Genomic DNA, 21,216 nt, shown 5'->3' with positions numbered 1-21,216 from the left:
ATTTTTGATTTCTTAGATGCATTTAAACATTTTTGGATACATACTTTTACTTTTAATATTCTAGTATATTTCCCTGAAATCCCATTTATTTTGTTTTAGTTTGTTTAACAGTATGTCAATTTCTACTGCATAAGTTCCTTCTCTTCTTCTTTTTTTTGTTGGGTATGTGCCAGAGTCTTTGCACACGGCACAAAACCTGCCTTTATATAATGTAAGGGGGGGTTAACAATGCTAATAAGTAAAGTATGAAAAAATGAGATTCAGCATTGAGTACACCTGGGTAAGAGCAAATTTGGGTAGTTAAGAACTTTAAGAGAAAATATAGGAGACATCTAAGAGAATGTTGCTGCATGAGGCCCAATATGCCCAAAGGAGGGAGGAGAGAAACATGTCGGGAGGGAGTGATGATGGTTCGGGATAAAGCTTGGATTTTTCCTGGCCTGGTTGGATGGAAGGAGAGCGCTGAGGAGGATTCAGAAGAGAACTATCACTATCTCCTGCCAAGGTTTTGTTTATACTGTGTTTGTGCTTGAGGAGCGACTAAGCTGTTCAGCATGAGCTGACTCAGAAAAAGGCCGCAGAGGGAGAAGAAAAGCAGAAGGGAGGGGACAGAGGCAGAATAAAGTTAGGTTTGATGAGAGAAAGAGATAGTGAAGAAACAACAGGAAGAGGAGGTACGTTAAAAAAATAGAAATGTCAAGATGGAGTCGAAGAAAGGAGATTAAGGTAGCTGGGGTCAGAGGGAGAAGAGGTCAAGAAAGGAGAGAGGGCCTAAGATATCAGAGAGCATTTCCAAAAAAGGAGTGATCATTGCAGAGAGAGGGCAAAAAAAACGACTTCCCTTTCCCCTTCCTTCTTATTCTTGGTCTGGTAACAGGAAGCTGTGTGGATAAAGTTTTTGCACAGAGGGGTAATTCTTTTATTTCTATCATTTTACAGTAAAAGCATTACTGTTCCCTTTAGATCAGTGGTTCCCAACCTTCCTTTCCTTAAGGGACCCCCCTTCTATCATTCAGTACACTGATGACCACTGATTAAGTGACACTGTTATTATTAGGTAAAATATGTAACATTCAAAAAACATTTTTTCTTATCATTTACAGGTAAAATTGAAAATCACAATAGTCTGCAATTTATGCAACCCGCCAAGCAATTTGAAAAAGCCAGCAAGGGAATTAGAAATAAACTAAAAACAGAACAAACATCTGTGGCAACAAAAGTAAAAATAGCAACAACAGCAACTCATCAAAAAAACAAACAAAAAACAAATAGATAAATGAGTATTTAAATTATAATAGCCGATAAACATTTTAGACGCAATAACTGCAACAAGTTTGTGTCAATACAAGCCATTCAGATGAATTTAAATAAATTAGATAAATAAGACAGACCTACCATATATTAAAAAAATAAGAAATGTGAAAATAAAATTATTACACTCCTTTAAATCAAGTAGGCCTCACGGCCCCTCATGAGCATTTGGTGGCCTCTAGTGGGAGTCAGGAGCCCCGGGTTGGAAACCAGTGCTCTAGCTTTATCACAATACAGTCAGATTTATAAATAACAGTTCAGTAATACTTATTACAGCACCTACTTGCTTCTAATGGAGCAAGATCATTTGCTCTTCATGGTGTCCTAAATACAAAAGCTCTCTCTGGGACAGCTGCTGTTTTTCTCAGCTGTAGTTAAGATAATCATAATTGCCAAAAAGTGTTTTATTATTTCAACACTAATATTTATTTCAACGCTTACAGACTGGTGTGCTTTGGCATAGGTGAGCTCCTTGAGTCTAACACTACTCCAAACATCTGCTCAAGTTTATCTCGAGTATCTATTAACAAACACATGCCCACTTTGTCTCCCTGCGGGACATTTTCACACCGGAGCTCCTCTTTACTGTTTGTCACCCTTATCTACTGCAGACTGCTTAGGTCAACACACAAACATGCTTCATAAGCTGGGAAAGGCAGATCAGATGAGTCAATACGACAGAGCAAATTTAATAGAATCAACCAATTAAATTCATATTTGACCTTTACATGATTTGTTTTTTATTGTTTCATGAAGCTCCTTGTAAAAATCAAAGGATCATGACATCAAGGGAAAAAAATGATCAGAAAAGCATTACTTTGTAGTTTCATCAGTTTTCGTTTCTGATGAGATAAAAACCTCACCACCTAAAATCGTTATCTCACTGTCTTGACGTTTTAAACATTTCTACATCTTATTTTTTAGCAGGGCAGCGGCGCCCGGCCTTCTTGACCCAGGAGCTATTTCCTTCATTCCATCAGGGTTTAAATGAAAGCGTGGAAACACCAACGCACCACCGGCCTCACTGCACTGGAATGCACTTTTCTGCCATACAGGGGCATAACGGGGGCGACGATTAGCCGTGAGGTTAAAGAAGTGGCCTTATGAGTGGACAGATGCCAGTTTGAATCCTTAGACTCTGAAAATACACCTTCTCCTATCTCTGTGCTGTTGAGCAAGGCGTCATATCACTGCTCCAGCAGCTCCAGTGGAGGGCTGACTCCCTTAACACCAAAAGGTCATTTAAAGGTCAAGTCAAGTTCTCAGAATTAGTTTTCAGCTGTGTCTCAAGAGGAAGGACACAGTGTTGCACATTGATAAGAAAAGTTTTGGAGAAGTACATCTTTCTACCAATGTATGTACCATAACCAACAGGAACATAATGGACCCTTATGTGTAGCTTTTTGATACACTTTACCAGCAAGTTTAGGAATCAGCCAGGATGAACTAAAGTAACCACGTGGAGATCTTAAGACTCGAGTCATTGAAATGGCCTTTCAGTCTGATTATCAGGCTAGAACTAATGAAGGCGTCTGAGTGACATAGTGGAAAAAGTCCTGGTTTCAGTCTCTGGCAGTGGTCATGGCTTAGGCATAACCAGTGAGACTGCCCTCCCCAAAAAGAGCAACAGCATCAGTCAATTTTAGGAAGTGCCCAATGTTCAAGTCACAAATGGCTGATAAAGATATCAACTCAGATAATGCTTCTTTGTGTTGTTCTAGAGGGCGTGGTCAAACGTTGTTCTTTCATTCAGAGGATTTGTTGAACCGACAGTGTTTACTGGGTCACAGCATTAGGGCGCATTCACACCAAATCAGGCATTGTGGTGATAAGCTGCAAAGTTGTGCAGCAGAGTGTGACGTGTTACTTACATTTATGGGGGAGTGGAGGACGGAAAAAAACAGACTTTTTACCGTCAAACTGCTTTATTCAGCAAACTCCCAGTTTAAATCGCCCACTCTGTTTGTTTGGGAAAGGAAGAGACCTCTGCAGATAATATAACTCCAAGTAAAACAAAAACAAAACAAAAAAAAACACTAAAGGAATAATAACCTGATGAAGTTTCAGCTGGCTGCAATCTGCAATTCCCACTACTAGATGGCACTATTTCCCTCTTAACATTACACACTTCCTTTAAAAGATCTCTGGCACTCTTTGACTATCAGCACACATGGATAAACAAACAAACTCTGGATGGTAAACATGATCTGTTCATACATACTTTTTTCTTTTACTTTTCATATTGAAATGATTGGGAGAACTGGCGTTTTCATGCCTGATTTGGTGTGGATGCAGCATCAGTGACTCCTACTGGCTGTTTGGTCTGCATGGTCACTGAAGCCTCATTCCCGCCTGCACAAAAAAATTGCTAACATCTGGCTTTTTAATGCAATGGGAATCTGAACAATCACACCCGGGTCAAATGACTCTGCAGTACACACAGGTTTTTATCCCCTCCGGCTCTAACCAGTATAAACACAACACCTCGGTGAATGCGTTAATTTCAGTTCCTTAACTGTCAAGATGCAGTGAGGCGCCGTCACTTATTACTGTCTGTCTCCTCCTGAGCAGCGCTAAAACAATATTCTAAATACATGTGCACCGAGTTTGAAAGAAAGACTGAATAGGTAAGAGTTAACTAAAGAGAAGAAGCCACTGAAAACTTTTCTGTTCCTGCTGCTGTCTACTGTCTACCTGTTCTCTGTCCGTGACGTCGCACGGACACACCAACCAGACAACACATACACACACGTCGGCTGACAGAGGGGCTGACTCGCTCTCTAGCAGTGACTTCAGTGGCAGTGGGAACACAGCTAATCGCTCACATTTAGCAAGTTTACCTGTATTTTAAAAACCCACATGCACACGCTAATTTTGGTGGGAAAGGGATAATACAGACTCATTCGTACGTCCTTTTTAGGATCAAAGACTGATGCATTTAATGCTGATGCTTTTCCCTGATTTACATCTGGTCGAGACCACACCAAAGTCAAACATCTCAAGATAGATATCTATTTGATTTTTACAATACTAATTTCCTTTTTCAATAAATAGGAATCCAAATTAAATATTATTTGCAGGCATTCATGGTTTCTATGAAGTGTCAGAAGGAGATGTCAGGCCTGAGGTCATAAATCAAGAGGCAGGATAAGTGAGATAAGTTGAGAAATCGGAGAAAAACAGCCTGGCTGAGACACAGTAATCGGCTGGGGTCCTGAATAGGCCAAAGGTCAGTTTGTCCTGCTGAGCATTCTGCTCTGAACTACAGTTAAAGACCAAACAAAACAGGCATTTATTGACAGCAAAGGCAATATTAGGCTGCTTTGTTTTGTATGCAGCTGGGTGATGTCAGTCCAAGGTCATTAAGTGACACCACAAAAGGCAGCAGTCGAGGAATGATTGCCCCGGTGAAAGGCTGAGGAAGTAAATAGAACAGCCTGACCCTGACCTGAGACCTGCTGAATTAGCTTTAGGACCAAGACAATTATTCGAGAGGTGCTGTGCGGAAATCAATGGGTATGAATGGATTTCAATGACTTGTTTGCAGAATAGAAAAATCCTCTGGGATTCTTCTGCGCTGTTCAAGTGAGGTCAGGGTGGTGTTACACAAGCATCAGTGCAGGTAAAACAGGTTTTTGGGCAGCTGCAGTGTCAAATGATGCACCAGATTGGTTTTATTTGCTCTGTATAATTACTACTCCATTGCCTTCCAGCAGGGTTTTAAGGAGGTGTGTGGAGGAGATCCTCTATGCATAAGTACGGCTTTCCAGCTTGTGACAAGCAAATGTGTTTTTGACGTAGAGAGGCAATCAGCTGGAGACTACAGGTTTGGAGAATGGTTAAACATGGATGTCACATCAGACACGGTAAATGTTGCCTCCAGGCTGAGGTTAATGTGAAGACTGAATATGTGAGTGCGTGTGTGTGTGTGTGTGTGAATGACTCATAGGCATGAATAGGGTTGAACCACAGAGAAAGTTGCAGCAGTGATGGCATGCGTCATTAGCTCTTTCTGTGGCTGCGTTGAATGATAAAAGGCTGAAAAAGGTAGGTCACAGGAGTATCAGGTGTAAATGGTGGGTAATCTGAGTCAGGAAGCAGATGTTTCCCCTGAAACTGCTGGTTTGATGCCAAATATTGAGATATGAAAGGTGAATCGTTCATTCAAATGCAATGTTGAAAGCTCAGAGCACACGTTAATCTTCAGGGACTATCGTTACGGACATGGCATACATATTGGCCAGATTGTGGATTTTTGTTTAATCTTGATATTTCCATCTAAGATCATACAATAAGTCTAAAGTACACTGTGTAAACAAAATTGTGACTGAAACGCACTGAAACCCTTTCAAACCGCAATTTTTTGGCTTTTGCCACATAATTTGTCATTTTTACTCTTTTCCATGTGATCTTTCCACTAGGTGCATTGTCACAATCAATGTTGCTGCAAATCATTGTCATATCCCAAGCTGCGATAATCAAAAAATGAATAAAATCTACTTAGCATGTCGTGTAAATATTTATCTATTTTTTTTTTGGGGGGGTCCATTTAAAGGGTTAAATTTATGAGTAATAATTAATATTTGATATTTATGATTAGGACTGATGTTGGTTAAAAATATAAAGTCAATGAAAGCAGAAAATCATATTAATGTGTATTATTTTTTAAACCTTGATTTTTAAAAGAGCATTTTGTGCTAAGAGCGGTATGAATATTAAAGCAGGCCCTAAGGGTTAAATGCAGCTCACCTTGAGAAAATGCTGCCTCGGTTTAAAACCATCTTTCAGGGTTTTCTGTAACCTGCCGCATATTCATTTCAACACTTTGTGCTGCTATTTATCGCTTGATCAACCAGTCATGACAGCCGTTATCTGCTGCAGGGAAGCTGTGAAGTGCTTTGTGCAGAGGAGGAGGAGTTTCTCAGTGAAAATAGAGTGGCCTTTGCAAACATGGAGTTGCAGACATGTAATATCATGTTCCAGATCACGTCTTGCTGCATGATAATGCCTCTGTCAGGCACAAGTAAAAAGAAAAATTAATCACAGACACACACACACACACACACACACTTTAATTTAAAACTTAAAATTCTGAATATAAGGGTGCAGCCACTCACAAACCGTATGGCTCCATTTAAGGCGTGCTTGTGAGAGCCCAAATGTGCCTCGTGTTTTCACTGTTTATTGTCATATTCATCTTCATACAAATACAATAATTCACCACAGATTTCCATCATAAACTGTATATAATTAAACTAAAATCACACTAGAATTCCTGCTTTGTGCTTGTATGCCTCCGCAAACCAGTCAACTTACACTGACAGTTCACACCCATGTCTGTGAAAACTTGAATGCTTCACACACATCTTCCCTCTGACAGCACAGAAGATCTCTACAATCAGCACAAAAATAAACTATTGCATACGGCCACAGCTATCGCCAGCATGGAGGCATAACAACAAAAATACAAATCTCAACAAACCATAGGTGGACTACTGAATGGGCCTACTGGGCACAGGCCCAGGGGTCCAAAGTGTTAGGCCCCTCCCTGGCCTCCATCCAGAAAATGTCCCTCAAATTAGTGACCAGGAGGGAGACTCAAAATGACCACAAAGAGACACAAAAAGACCACAAAAAGATCATAATGAGACAATCGCAAAGAGATACAAAACATCTACAAATAAACAGCAAATCAACAACAAAAAGATACAAAAACAAGAAAACAACAACACAGAGACACAAAACCACAAAAAAGATACATAACAACTAAAAAAGGATGCAAAACAACAAAAACAACAACAAAGAAGGCAAAACCCTCTACAAAGTCTGAGGTGGTGGGGCCTTTTGTATATCTATATCTGTGAGCAGGGGCACATTTTTTCATGATCTGCCAATGCTGCAACTTCCCAAAAACAGAGGCATATTCCAGCTTACTAAAAAATCCCCCGGTCCCCTCAGGACAGCAGATGCAGATTTCTGATGTAAAAGAATTGTTCTGCTGCGAAGCATAAAAACAACAGATTTGATTTCTCTTAACTTCTGCTTTTGGCACGAGAACAACTTCTGTTATTCGTATCCTGTGATATTATATAGTCTGATTTGGAAGTCAAAACATGTGACTGATTTTAACTTTTGACCGAGAAAAGAAACACCGTAAGGGTCAAAGCACATGGCACCCGCCCAAATATGCACTTATATTGCTCATCATTTATGAAATCATGACATCTGAGAGAAATCATATGAAAAACTGCATCTCACATGGTGATCAAAGACACTGAACCCCATGAGTAAAATTAGACTTGAAAGCCCCTCGTTTTCAAAGAATTAAATTTGATTGTTAAAATGTTTTTGTTTGGGTTTTTTTGCAATATATCATCACAGCAGACATCAAATCTGATCTAAATTAACAGTGAACTCTGGGAAAATGCTTAATAACTTGTGTCTTTGCCTGCGGTTTATGGTCATTGCTAAAGTGGTTAATAAGAAGGCATTTCAGTACAGGGTTAGGCTGAATCCCTGTGCTGTGTTATTCGATAACACCTGCAGCAGATGACATATAGATCTATATGTCTTCAACGCATGTTGTAGCCACAGCACCATTTATCACATCTGGCAGCATATTACAAACCCTGACCTCACAGGTTCACACATAAAGTGACCTCTGATAGGTGCAACATGTATCTAATCTTTCCTCTTGCCTTCTCTGTTCATACAGGCCTTTGAGATGTTGTGTTACAGATACCAAACACTGCCCAGGTCGTCAATACTGAATTAGAGCCAAGTTTTAAACAGGTCAATACAGCAGGAACACACAGGGCCAGATTTTATCAGGGCGTAGCTAACTGGCTGGTGAGGCCTCCGTTGGGATTAGAAAGTTATCATTTCCCATTTTCAAACTCTGTGTTGACAGATGAAGCAGTCAAATATTTACCTATGGTTGGCTTCAAGACCTTGAAAAACTTAAAGTGCATATTTAGATTTGGATCACCAGCAGTCTAAACATACAGATGGTTTAGATAAAATGTTTAATTTTCTCACCAGAAAGTGCCCTTTAACTTTTTTTTCTTTTACCATTTCAGGCGACGCAGATTTACGTGAAATCATTTTTACAGCAGCATGGCTCTTAAGATGGAAAAACTAGTAAAAATACCAGCTTTAATTCCTCATTCATTCCTGCGTCAGACTCGTGAACTCCAGCATACCAGACAATTACTTCATGTTGTTTCGTTTTGGATGGAGTTCAACGCGTTAACAGTGCTTCAGACTTCACACTCAGTCTGCAGCACAACATCCAGATGGAACGACTATTTCAGTTACTCTGGGACAGTTTGGGGTCACAGTTAAAATTAATGGGCGCCACATCAAGAGTGAGGAAATGGTTTATTAACGGGCTATTGTACAACGTGCCAACAATCATATAAACTCCTGCACGCCTAATGTTTAATGAGGATATTTTAACATGAGTGTACATTGCCTCTGAGTGCTGTTAATACATTAGACTGATAAAGTTGGTGAAAGCAAATTAATTAGGGACTAAGGAACTGTGTAGCTGAGAGAGATGAGGTGTGGAACAAGCAGTGAGCCTCCTTAGTGGCATTCTCAATTTAGTTGTTTGATTAAATGGTTCCCTCTGCTGGTGAGCATGTGTAGTGCTGCAAATCACAATTCTTGGGCCCCAATACCAGTGCGCCCCTTAAGGCCTTAAAACCATCAACCACTTTATGGACATGTTAAGTGTTTGACTGCAAGAAGATGCAGACATAAAAACATAGTGACACCATGACAAAAATACAGCATTTAAAAGGTTAAAATTTTGAAGATTAATGAATATTTGATATTTATGATTAGAATTAATGTTGCTTCAAAAATGAACTCAATGAAAGTAGATCATATTAATACTTGACTGATTTAAAGCTTGATTTTGAAAAGTGCATTTTGTACACAGATCAATACGAGTGTGTGTAACAGGCTATGAAAGAGGGCCCCAAGGGGTAATAACGTTGACAACATAGGCTAATGCTGAAAAAGCAAAAACTGCTGCATAAAAAGTCACCAGTATGCTTGAAATTGTATTTGACGTTCAAAATGTTCTAATGGAGGACTGCTTAACCCACAGTCTCATGTGTCCCCCTTGCCATGATGATGCCAAACATGTTATGCATGGTACAGTTGTGGGTGTGGGACTTTTCAGTTTGTTTTTTACCTTCTTCAAGGACGAAGCACTTCAGGGATCCATCCATCATTATTACGTCCTCCAGACTCTTGCCTTTCAAAGTGGATGAAAGGAAACTGTTAAAAATTCATTTATTTGTTCTTGTCAAAAACAGCAACAGTAGGCAAAATACAAATGTAAAAGATTTGATGTGTTAACTGTATGTCTTATCGCTCATGCTTGCAATCATCTGATCATGTGTTTTTTTTTATGGACCAAAAACATTAAATCCTTTCTGTTGAGGTATTTCTTTTACTATAAATATAGCCTAATATGTCAGGCAGGACACCCGTTTCTTTACAGTCAAGTCCAAAATCAATTCGCAGGTCAAGAGTGAAAAGTCCAGAGTCAAGTCCCAAGTCCTAAACTTTGAGTTTTGAGTCTTAAACAAGTCATAATATGCTTTTCACCAAATGTTATTTCACTGGAATAACAGTAAAAATATTGAAAACTGTTCGTATGTTCAAGAAAAAGTTCGTTAAAAAGTTACTTAGCTGCTAAGCTAACGTTAGCTAAGCATTAGTTTGCTAACTATGTTAAAAAGTTACTTAGCTGTCAAGCTAACGTTAGCTAAGCATTAAACAATTATTTAGCTGTCAAGCTAATGTTATCTCAGCATTAAAAAGTTATTTAGCTGTCAAGCTAACGTTAGCTCAGCATTAGCTTTCTAATTTTTAAAAAGTGACTTAGCTGACTAGCTAACGTTAGCTAGGCATCAAAAAGTTATTTAGTTGTTAGGCCAACGTTAGCTAAACATTAGCTTCCTAAATATGGGAATTAGCCGCGGCTTACCGTTCTCCCTGCAACTACTAACGTCGGGTGACCTTAAACGTTTCTGCGTCTCCGTCCATCATTTTTGACCCAGGTGATTTTCTTTGTTGTTGTTGTTGTTGTTGTTGTTGTTGTTGACCTTTTTGTGCGTGAATGAAATCATCTTTGGCGTAATTTCTTCCACCGGACAGTTAGTGAGGTAGCTTTAGTTGCGCCTGGTTCTCTCCTGCGACTGAATGGTTTTAAACAAAAAGGAACTGCTGAATTTAGTCTCGACTTGCTGGGACTGAATAGAATTAATTTTTGTTCACTCAGGAAAGAGAAATGAATTGATTTTTGGAACACTTTTCAAATAAATCAAATGCTTTTTAATCTTAGGGTTTGGGAGAGAGTATGGAGTATCTTCAAGTCAAAAAGGTTCATGTCTGAGTGAAGTTATGACGCATTTAAGTGCAAGTTGAATTACAAGACTTTTTTGATTTTGTTGAGTCTAAAGTCATCAAATTTGTGACTCCAGACCACACCTCTGTGGCTAATCCCCTAAGGCAAGGTCTGCAGAAATGTGGAGTTATGGATAGTGTGTATAAAGGGTTTAACAGGTCTGCAGGGAGCCCTCTGCATTTGTCAGTATGATGGTGACGGCCCTAAGCCATGCTTTATGCAGGAACTCGCCTCAAAGTCTGTACGTCCACAGAGATCAACAAACCATAGGTTATTCAGGGAAAATTGACTGAGCATTAAGCTCTTTTACAGGAATGCCCTGTTTTCACATTAAGAGGGCTACAAGGATGTATAACATATGACAGCAATAACCAATAAAAACAAATAACTAGCAGCAATGGCTGTAAAAAGTGATGAATAACAATAAAATCAGTAAAAAGGGATTCAACAGAAAAAAACTGCAACTAGTGAAAAAAAAATGGATGCCCTTCGATCGGCGAGAGACCACCCCACACTCTGACAACCCACAGTGGTGGGTTATGAAACCATGGCCAGTATTAAAATGTAGGGAGCTGTGTTAAACTGTATCAGGTGAGTTCAGCATGGAACGGGTTGCATGCATATACAGAATATAACCATAACTGGGATTGTGCCACAGCCCGCAATTTCAGAAACTTGAGATTTGTGCATCCTCTATTTTAAAATCAGAAATGGCAGCTTATACTGACCAAAAATAGAAAAAAAAAATCACTGCTGACACGATTACTTCCTTGTTGTTTTTTTTTATTGGAATGCTTTACCTCAATAATGTGACAACGAGCCAAATCAGTGCAAATGCTGTATCGCACCAAACACAGACTCCCACAAACTGCACCCCCTTCAAACATCATTTCATCAAGCTTCTCGTCTTATATACAACTGGGGTCACTTCTAGACACTCACACGCCCCAACTTACACAATCCAGTACCAGACATACTGTACACAACCGTCCCCATTAACACTTAAGGCACACACACATATACACTATTTATATTTAACACAGCACGCAAATGTGCAGAGCTTAAGACAGCAGTAACGTCGGATAATCTGATGCTCGACAAGAGACTCTCAGCCACAATTTGAGCCGAGCCATGAAGAAACAGTAGAAGCTCACAGACGAATGGGTATCTTTACATGACCTGTGATTGCTTTTAAGCATTTAGCGTGACAATATTTAGTATAGCTGTGTTCGGTAGCTTAACCACGTGGCTACTTTTTATTTCTAAAAATATCCAGTAACTACATCATGTAGAGATGTCAGGGCTCAGGGTGGCAGGGCAGGGTGAAAGTTGACTACAAACACAATAGGGGGAGAAATTTTAAAAAGGAGGTGAGAAACGGAATAAAGAGGTGCTTCTAAGGGAATAAGCTGTATGTTCATGTATTAAGGAGGCAGAGGGAGAGAGAGCCTGTGCTAGTTGAAGTGTCAGACTAAATATCTGGATGGATTACTGTGAGATAGAGACGCAGAGACAAGTGTCTGTTTTGGTAAGGAATAACTGGTGTTGTCATTAGCAATGTGATGTCAAAACAAGAGGAGAGGAAACCAGATTATCTCAGGTGTTGTGACTTTGTTTTGAAAAATCAAATTAAGTGCACTGTTGGACTAAAAAATAATACGCACACATTTATCATGACACTGGAACACAGTCCTGCACCCGGCTGGGTACCCGCAGGTGCCCGGCGTGTGGTATTTTTTGTCTAAATTTTATTTTTGGTTTGGTTCTGGGAGGGAAAAAGGAACATGCATGGATTGCAGGAGCTGGATGATTAATACATATAAATCATTTAGAGTAATTTTGTTTTTTGTTTAAATCCCCTGCTGACATTTTTTTCTGTCGGCTGTTCTCTGCACCAGCTGGAAAATAACTGCTTCCAACAGGTGCGTTACTTACAGGCAATGTTAACTGTGGTGAAATGCTGCTTAATACTTTGAAAATAAGCAAAAAATATTCATTTAAATTGTATATTTTTCCTGAATTATATTCACTTTTAAATATCAAAGTTTCACACATGAGATGTTTCAAAATGATCATTCTAAGGGTGTTGCCAAACTGAAAGATTTATGCAGGGCATGGTAATTATAGGATTTGCATTTTAGGGTCGGGCGGGTACAGTATTGCACGTCACGCTTTTGGTTCGGGAGTGGTTCATGAAAATTAGCTGTGCACGACTCTGCACTAAAATATTGTCCCTTTCAAAAATGTCCTTCCATAGATACCCAGGAAGTCGTTAAACACAATTTCAAAAGCTTCTCGGCTTTAGTTCAGCAAAATTAAATTAATTAAAATAATTTCTAACCTACTTGTTTTGTAGACATTAAAATAAAACGTCACATTCTATTTATTTGGACCCAAATGCTGATCTGTAATTCTGCAAGTAAAATGTGAACGCACTTGCCTGGTGTGGTGGAAGTTTAGCGCGCAGGCAGCAGGGATCAGGGATCAGGGATCAGGGATCAGGGATCAGGGGTGTTTTGGATTATCAGACGGTCTAACATCACCACTGAATATGTATGAATACATGATTCTGACTGATCATTTAATACAGAAGCGCTGGCTGATTTTACATCGAAGCCGAGGCTCGTCTTACAGCGTGCGTGCAGCATCAGGTTTAAGTTGTATTTCGTGATGGTTTAGTGATCAGCTGTATGTGTGGTCTGCGGAAAAGTACTTCGCTCTCCACATATACACTGATCTGTTTTATATTCATGAACAGTTTAAAAAGACATCTAATTAGCTACACACTTGAGTTCAATAGTAAACATTTAGCAGAATAAGTGCTCCTTGTTTTGAGTATATGAAATAGTACACACACGAAGTGGAAAGACAAATGTATCATAGTAAATATGGGTAAATTATTTTATGTGACATTTGCTTCGCTGGATTATGCTTTAAGCAAAATCGTCCAGTAGTGAGAGTTTTTTAAACACTGCAATACAGAGTGTGCATCTCAGCAGTGATTCCCAACTTTTTAAGGACACAATTTCACACCAAAGAGTGATTTTTAGAAGCCTAGAGAGGTGAAAGTATTCAGTGTATCAGAAGAAAGAAAAAATATTAACAAAATTTTTTGTAACAGAGATGTTTTTTTTTTCATCCTATCCCTTGAATGTCACCCGTAATGTTTTTCTTACAACACTTTTGGTTGGGAACCACTGCTGTGCGGCATACTGGTCAGACTTGTAAAAATATTCAGTGTTGGATAATGCTCTGGCTTCTGTGAGTATGTTGTGCGCTGGACTTCTCACGTGTTAATAGAGAAGCTACACAGCAAACCGTTTTGTTGACATCAGACCAAACACGGATGAAGAAATTGGATCTATTTGTTTCACATCTCCGTGGCACAGCTGACAGAGGGAAACACTCGTTTTATCCACAGGCCAAGATTAATCTGTGTGTGTGTGCCGCTGCAGTCCCATGTGATCTCAGTATATCTGTCTATGACTCAGAGTAGTCTGACCTTTGTAAATCCTTTTGCAATAGAGGTTACTACTGCAATCACAGTGTCTACGTCTGTAGTGAGGTCTCTCTCCCTCCTCAGCACCTCTCCACACCCAACCCTCCTCATGAATGTGATCCCACTCCCTCCTGGGCCCACTCACATCAGGGTGCCTCTCCCCCCTTATGAGTGAGCCCTTCCTCCTCCAGATACCAGCGACATGTCTCCCCCGTCTCCCCACAGCAGCGGGTGAGACATGCCTCTGGATAAACGTGCTGCTCGGCGACGGCCCCTCATACCAGCGACGCCCGTCTCTCCTCCGGCGTCTCCTCCAGTATCTGCAGCAGCAGGTCGCTGAGGGGCTTGGCTAAGGTGCGGTAACCCGTCGACGTCAGGTGGAGGAAGTCAAACATGTCCTGCGGGCTGATGGCTCCGTCAGAGTGAACAAACTCACCGCTCACATCCAGGACCTGAGCCTGGTTCACTCGGGGCAGCCAGGAGCGCAGGAACGCGTTAACCTCCGTATTCTTCTCCCGCAGTGGGTTGGGTCGCTCCCCTCGGGGCAACAAACCCTGAGGTTCGAAAAAAGATCTTTAACTGACATATTAAGGGCGATGTGTTGATATTTTGTATTGATTTGGTTATATTTTAATGTTTGTTTGTTTTTTTTTTAAAAAAAGGGTAAGTAAGCCTAAATTTGACTCTCTCAATTTGGCTCATTAACTTTTTCAGTCATATCGTAAGCACTTCCCATTGAAACCCAAAAGCAAGGAGAGTCTGCAAAGCTCACTGAGCCACCTGACAAACAATGACTTGTACACACTTTTATTTTAAAGGGACAATCAAAAATACCTTTTTTCCCCTCTTACCTCTGTAGTGCCATTTATCAGTCTAGATAGTTTTGGTGTGAGTTGCCGAGTGTTGGAAATATCAGCTGCAGAGATGTTTGTCTCCTCTCCAATATAATGGAACTAGATGGCACTCCACTTGTGATGCTCATAGTGCCCAAAAAAATACAGTGATGTCTCTTTCCAGAAATCATGACCTGGTTACTCAAGATAATGCACAGACCTGATTGTGGGCAGTTTCATGTAGGAACTACTTTTGTTCTGCTGAACTACACCCACCAACTGTATCACTGCGCAGAAGGAGGTGTGTATGTTCTGTTAGCTCACCTAGCCCCTACGAGCTAGCTGACATTGCAGCTCAGCCAATGAGGGCGCCATGATTGTTTACATCTGACGCTGACACAAGCACGAGCCACTCTTCCGTTGGTAGATGTACGCAACATTCTGCACGTTGAATCGGTTGGTGGGTGAAGTTTAGTAGAAAGGAAATAGTTCCTGCTCTAAACTGCTCACAATAAGATCTGTGGATTATCTTGAGTAACAGGTCATTATTTCTTTAAAGACACATTGCTGTTGATATACATTTTTTGTGCTTTGAGCAACACGAGCTGAGTGCCATCTGGATCCATTATACTGGAGAGAAGGCAGACATCTGTACAGCCGATATCTCAAACACTCTGCCGCTCACAACCACAGACCATCTAGACTGATAAATAGCACCAAAGGTAAGAGAATAATATCAATTTTTGATTTTTTTTCACTCAATATAGTGCATATTTATATTTTTATCTTTGATTTTTTTGCCATTTATATATATATTTTCCTTACATCCTTTACAGAAGTATGCCTCTGACGGACTGCACCTCTGAATTTTAAACTCATTATACAGAGAACATCGAAGTTTGATTCATCCTATATTCTAAATATCTTACTCATGGAAACAATTCAGCTGCTTGCTCATTTGACTTGGTATCTGCATTTTCCTTGACAAAGACCAAAAAAATAACATGTTTGAAAACTGGTGACCCACATCTACTTGGTTGCACATCAAGTGTGGTCTTTTTTTTTGCTCGGTATCATGGTGTGTTCATCACATTAATACTCCTAGTAAAACAGCGTTTCACTAGATCTTCATAACAATGCAAAGTTCAAAAAGAAAAAAATACTTTACTCACTTACATAAATAAGTACAAAATACTTTGTCTCTTTGACGACTGCAGAGAGAAAATAAAGTCCACAAAGAAAACTAAATGCCAACATACCTTCAAACCAAACCAGGTGTGACAATAGACAAGACATACAAGTACTCACCAGTACAACTATCTTTGCCTTGGGGAGGCGAGAGGTGAGCAGCTGCACAATAGCAAGAATTCCTCCTGCAACTTGCTCTGCTGTGTGTTCATGATTGTTGGTTCCTACCCACAACACCACCACCTGGACAAGAGCAGACAGACGCTTAGTTACTTTCGCTGAACACTGGTTAATACTAAAACACTCTGTTAGTCCGTCAATAACACAACAAAATAATACGTTCATCACATTATCACATTGCTTATTACTAATGCAATACAAGTTGGATTTAGTGCAGCATCGGCACAGGTTGCTAATGTACATATGAGTACTTGGGGCTAACAGACCATCGGCAAGGCCAAATATTGGGGCCGGTATTTGGCATTTTGACGATTATCTCTATCAGCATTTTATTTTGATGATTGCCAATAAAATTATGGGAGGGAGCTATGTTTATTTATTCATTTTTATCTAAATTTTCACTTGACTATACAGTATTAAACCAAAAAAGTTTGATGTTGACAGTTTCAGTTATCATTAAACATTTGATAAAGGCGTTTAAACAAAGTTTTGTGTTGGACTTTTTTTATTCCAAATTCTAAGTATTGACGTGAATATTTTTATTTTTATTGTAAATGCATATCGGTTCCAGCTATCTGTTATGGCTCTCATTAATTACTAATAATCTGTATTTGGTAATTGGCCTGAAAAACTTATATCGGTCAACTCCGTATGAGTTGTTTTTAATTTGCAACGATGTGTTTCACAACAAATACTGGTTCAGCTGGTTTGCATAAAATCCAGCTGGCTTTAACGCATGTACTGTACCAGACTGACAAACCCGAAAATCAACCCAACTCTACTGACGGAGTCATAAAAGCTGTTACGCACAAACTCAAAATTAGGGCCACATGCTCTTGCTACATCCAACATGATGAGATCAGTGACAGATACATGCAAGATATACAAGATCTACAAAAAACTGTGTATGTGCAACGTGTCTGTGTGTCAGAGAGGGAAAAAGTGTATGCACATGGTGTTCTGTGGATAAAAGAAGTAAAATATGTATGCAGTGACTGCCCTCTGTATCTGGGGTGAAATGTATGTGAGAGGTTAAAAAAAAAAAAATTAACTGTCTTTCTCTGAAGATCGTATCTCACCTTGGGACGGATGTTCTCCAGCTCTCCGTTCTGCAGCCTCCACAGCACATTACAGGTGGTGTCCCCACCGATGCCAAAATTGAGCGCATGAAGAGGAGAGAATAACTCCCTCCAGACCTGTGGAGAGGAAACCAGAAACAGGCGTTACAGTAACATGCGTACCAATATAAGACTGGTATGGTGGCTTATTGAGATTACAAAGAAAAATAATAAACGAGACGCCGGTGCAATGTGAGCAGTCAAATGATGGGATTTAGAATAAGTTAATATCTTTCTTTACCTCATACTGCTGCATTAGTTGTACCATAGAATCTCCCACAAAAAGCACATCTGGTTCAGCATCCTTACACTCCTGCACAAATCTTGTGTGCTGTATATTTAAGAGATGGGACAGAAAAATGAAAAAGAATTACATTTCATTTACAGGAAACAATACAATGTAATCAGTTAGGATTTCAGTCCGGGTTATCGCCTTTGTCTTATGAGTTATCTAAATCTTAGGATAATACCCATTAGCCTTCGCAATCAGACAAAATCCTGCAAGCTCATCACACCACATGACACGTCTGTTGGCCCATCTGACAGAGAGCTCAGTAAAGCAGACTGTCTCAGTCCTATTAGCTTTGGAGGATTAACCTCACATGGACCTGCCAGAGGTGCCACTAAACAAGCTTGGGGATCATGATCATTTATGAGCACGTGCTTTCTTGAGTCAGATCCAAACCCCTGACTGATATAATGATGACCACACATTTGTAGCTAATATTAGAGAGAATACGATCAAATCATCATCTTGTGAAATTGTGCCCATGTAACCTCAGGATCACAGTAATATCATGATCCTCAATGTTAGGAATTAAATGCACTGTTCAATATGTTGTTGACGCCTTATAAAGTGTGTGTAAAGAGGGGCAGATGAACAAATAAAGGAACGTCAAGAATTTAAAAAAAGGGGGTATGACTGACATGTCAGTAACTTAAACATGCATACACATGAGAAACTTAACCTCAGTGACTCTACACTTTAATTTACATTATGTAACAAAAGTTAGAAACAGTGGGAAATTATCCTCTGCTTATATAATGAGCACTGAGACCTTTAGAAGCATAGAAGCCATAAAGCATGCACAATAACCAGAACAACAACTCAGTGATGTGTATTGTCATGGAAAACATGGCTAAACCAAAGAAACAGATAAGCCTTTTGATGAATAACAAATCTTCCAGGTGGTAAAAGGCATCATACATAAGGAACATAAGGTCTATAACACATATGGATATAGAGGGAATGTTCCCAACACTAATCAAAACCACCAACCTGTGACATCCATCGTCCATCTCCTTGCACATCCTCTACTGGTTTAGCAACTGCAGCTGGGTTCAATTCATCACCACTCATCCTGCAGGAAACACCAGCACTTATTCACACGGCAAGAAAACGATATTTAGCTATACAGAAAAGAGGGTTCATTTTAATAACAGATCTGCAGAAAAAGAAGGATCACAGTCTAGACACAACCTGTTTAACATCACCCCTCTGATAAGCACTACAGACACTGTTTAACAACACAACCAGACACAAAAACAATGAACTAGCCGGCTAGACTACTGTAACACTCTCCTTTCTGGTTAACCAAAGAATACAATTAATTAGCTAGCAATGAATTCACAATTCTGCAGCACGACTTCTGACCAAGACCAGGAGAGCACACATCACGCCTTTTTCAAAAACTTTCCACTGGCTGCCTGCAAGTTTTCACATTGATTTTAAAATTCTTTTATCAGTTTATAGGACACTGCTTGGCCTTGCACCTGACTTCATGTCAGAGAGGCTTTTGGTTTAGAAAAAAAGGCCCCTCGGATCCGGAGACTCTTATTTTTAGCTGTTTGAAAAGCTGGAACAGCTGAAGGATCTGAGAGGAGCTGGAAATATTGATACTTTTAAACATAAACTCAACGTCTATTTTTTTAGTCTGTCTGTTATGTAGTGTCTTACTATCCCATTGTTATGGTTTATATGTATTCTTTTTTTTTTACGCTCCATTTTTGCTTATTTTCTATATTATTCGTATTTTTGTTTCTTCAGTCAAACTGTAAAGCACAATGACACTCATCTTGTGTGAAAATGGCTACATAAATACAATTTGATTGACTAATTGGAAAAACAGACCTTTCTACAGGCCATCACTCTGATAAACAGTTAATATATGACAATGACCTTGTAACACCAAGGATGCATTGTTTTTCACTGTACCTTAGGGTTGCAGTGATATATAGCGCTTACAGGCATACTGTGGTTTGAACAGTTACAGTGTAGATTTGCTTATCTACAATGCCGAAAAATGTAACAACAGACAATCTCATTTTAGCTATTTCAAACTTTGCACACATACTTTAATTAAAAAAGTGATTTCTGGTTCCGATTATAGTAATAAATTATACTAATACTATCAATAACTTTAAAAAGACCTTCTGCTTCCATTCATAGTAACTGATAGTAATAAACACTCTGGTATTCTGTAATACCGAGATATTTTCTGTTCCCTGAAAACCTCATACTGTTGCAACCATACTGTACATGTATGTTTCACATTTACACACCGTTTTTACACATTTTCATAGTTTCACTGAAAATATGAACATAAACACGCTACTGCTAAATCCAACGACCTCATATACATTAATTACATGTGTATCCCAGGATCCTTTACACTATAGTATTGTTGTTTCTAGCTGCTATGTCTGTTTCTGTGTAAGTACATTGCGAGTAAAAAAACAAGTCAAATGCCTTTATTTGTACAGAGTTGCTTAGCCAATAAATCTGATTCTCGTGCTGTTTTTAGGTTACGTTACAAAGAGGAAAGCATCAGCACCAGCTAGCAGAAACAATAGCTGTGATACAGCAGCTTAAGCAGACGGACAGACTAACTGGACTAATACGGATATAAACTAAGTTTCGCTTTCTCGGCGGGTGCTTACGGATCACAGAGCAGATCGCATTAAACCCGCTGTTTATCTGACGGTAGCTTGTAAGCTAGCTAGCTAGCCTCACAGTGCCCGGGCTGGAGGCTATTATGGCTGCATCTTGACACGCCCGTCCCTAATATGAAAATGTCCAGAAATTATTTTGTTCTTACTTTACGAGACAAACTACCTGGCAGGGTGTCGGCCGTCACTCCTCGGCTAGCTCGGTTTCAGCGTAACTCTTTTTGCCCGAACTTCACTAAACCTCCGGCGGGTAGTCGGGGCGGAGGATGCTTGTTAGCAATCGTTAGCCGCCTGAGAATCAAGCTAGACGAGACAACAAAAGGTGTGTCAAGAAGGCAAACCACAGAGACCGTCTCATCAGAGGAGAGGGCCGAGCCGCTGCCACCAGCCGTAACACCGCCGACAGCACTGCAGCGAGCTGCAGCAGCACAGGGGGACTTTACCCTGAGATATGTCTGTCAGGCTGCCATTCATTTCTGTTTTAATAATAATAATACTAATAATAATAATGGCAAAAGTAATGCCTATAATATACATGTACCGTACACATGCATATATTAATACATGCATGCAACATCTGCCCATCTTGAGCCATAACAGTGATAATAATAAGAATAATACTATAATGATAATAATACTAACAATTGTAATAGGACATAATAATAATACTAATAATAGTAATCATAGAGGAAAAAAAATGAAGTTAGTCAATAA

General features: G+C 39.6%; 1 protein-coding gene across 2 annotated transcripts; it reads right to left on the bottom strand.

Moving 5' to 3' along the window:
• Positions 1–11,501: 11,501 nt before the first annotated feature.
• pafah1b2 (platelet-activating factor acetylhydrolase 1b, catalytic subunit 2) lies at positions 11,502–20,894 on the bottom strand. 2 transcript variants are annotated; one of them, XM_042499520.2, is made up of 6 exons: positions 20,652–20,894; positions 18,833–18,914; positions 17,795–17,884; positions 17,515–17,631; positions 16,376–16,498; positions 11,502–14,788 (listed from the first exon to the last, which is right to left on the bottom strand). In XM_042499520.2, the coding sequence occupies exons 2-6, from the start codon at positions 18,911–18,913 to the stop codon at positions 14,510–14,512; spliced, it is 690 nt and encodes a 229-aa protein (XP_042355454.1). In that variant the 5' UTR covers position 18,914; positions 20,652–20,894; the 3' UTR covers positions 11,502–14,509. The 2 variants fall into 2 exon arrangements, with proteins under 2 accessions (XP_042355454.1, XP_042355453.1); XM_042499519.2 differs by having other exon boundaries at positions 20,669–20,890.
• Positions 20,895–21,216: the final 322 nt, after the last annotated feature.

Source organism: Plectropomus leopardus, chromosome 15 (assembly GCF_026936395.1).
Source record: "Plectropomus leopardus strain MGB_pleo_1.0 chromosome 15, ASM2693639v1, whole genome shotgun sequence".
NCBI classification, from domain to species: Eukaryota; Metazoa; Chordata; class Actinopteri; order Perciformes; family Serranidae; genus Plectropomus; species Plectropomus leopardus.
The sequence above is the reverse complement of the archived record's forward strand: the minus strand, read 5'-3'. Positions and strand labels throughout refer to the sequence as shown.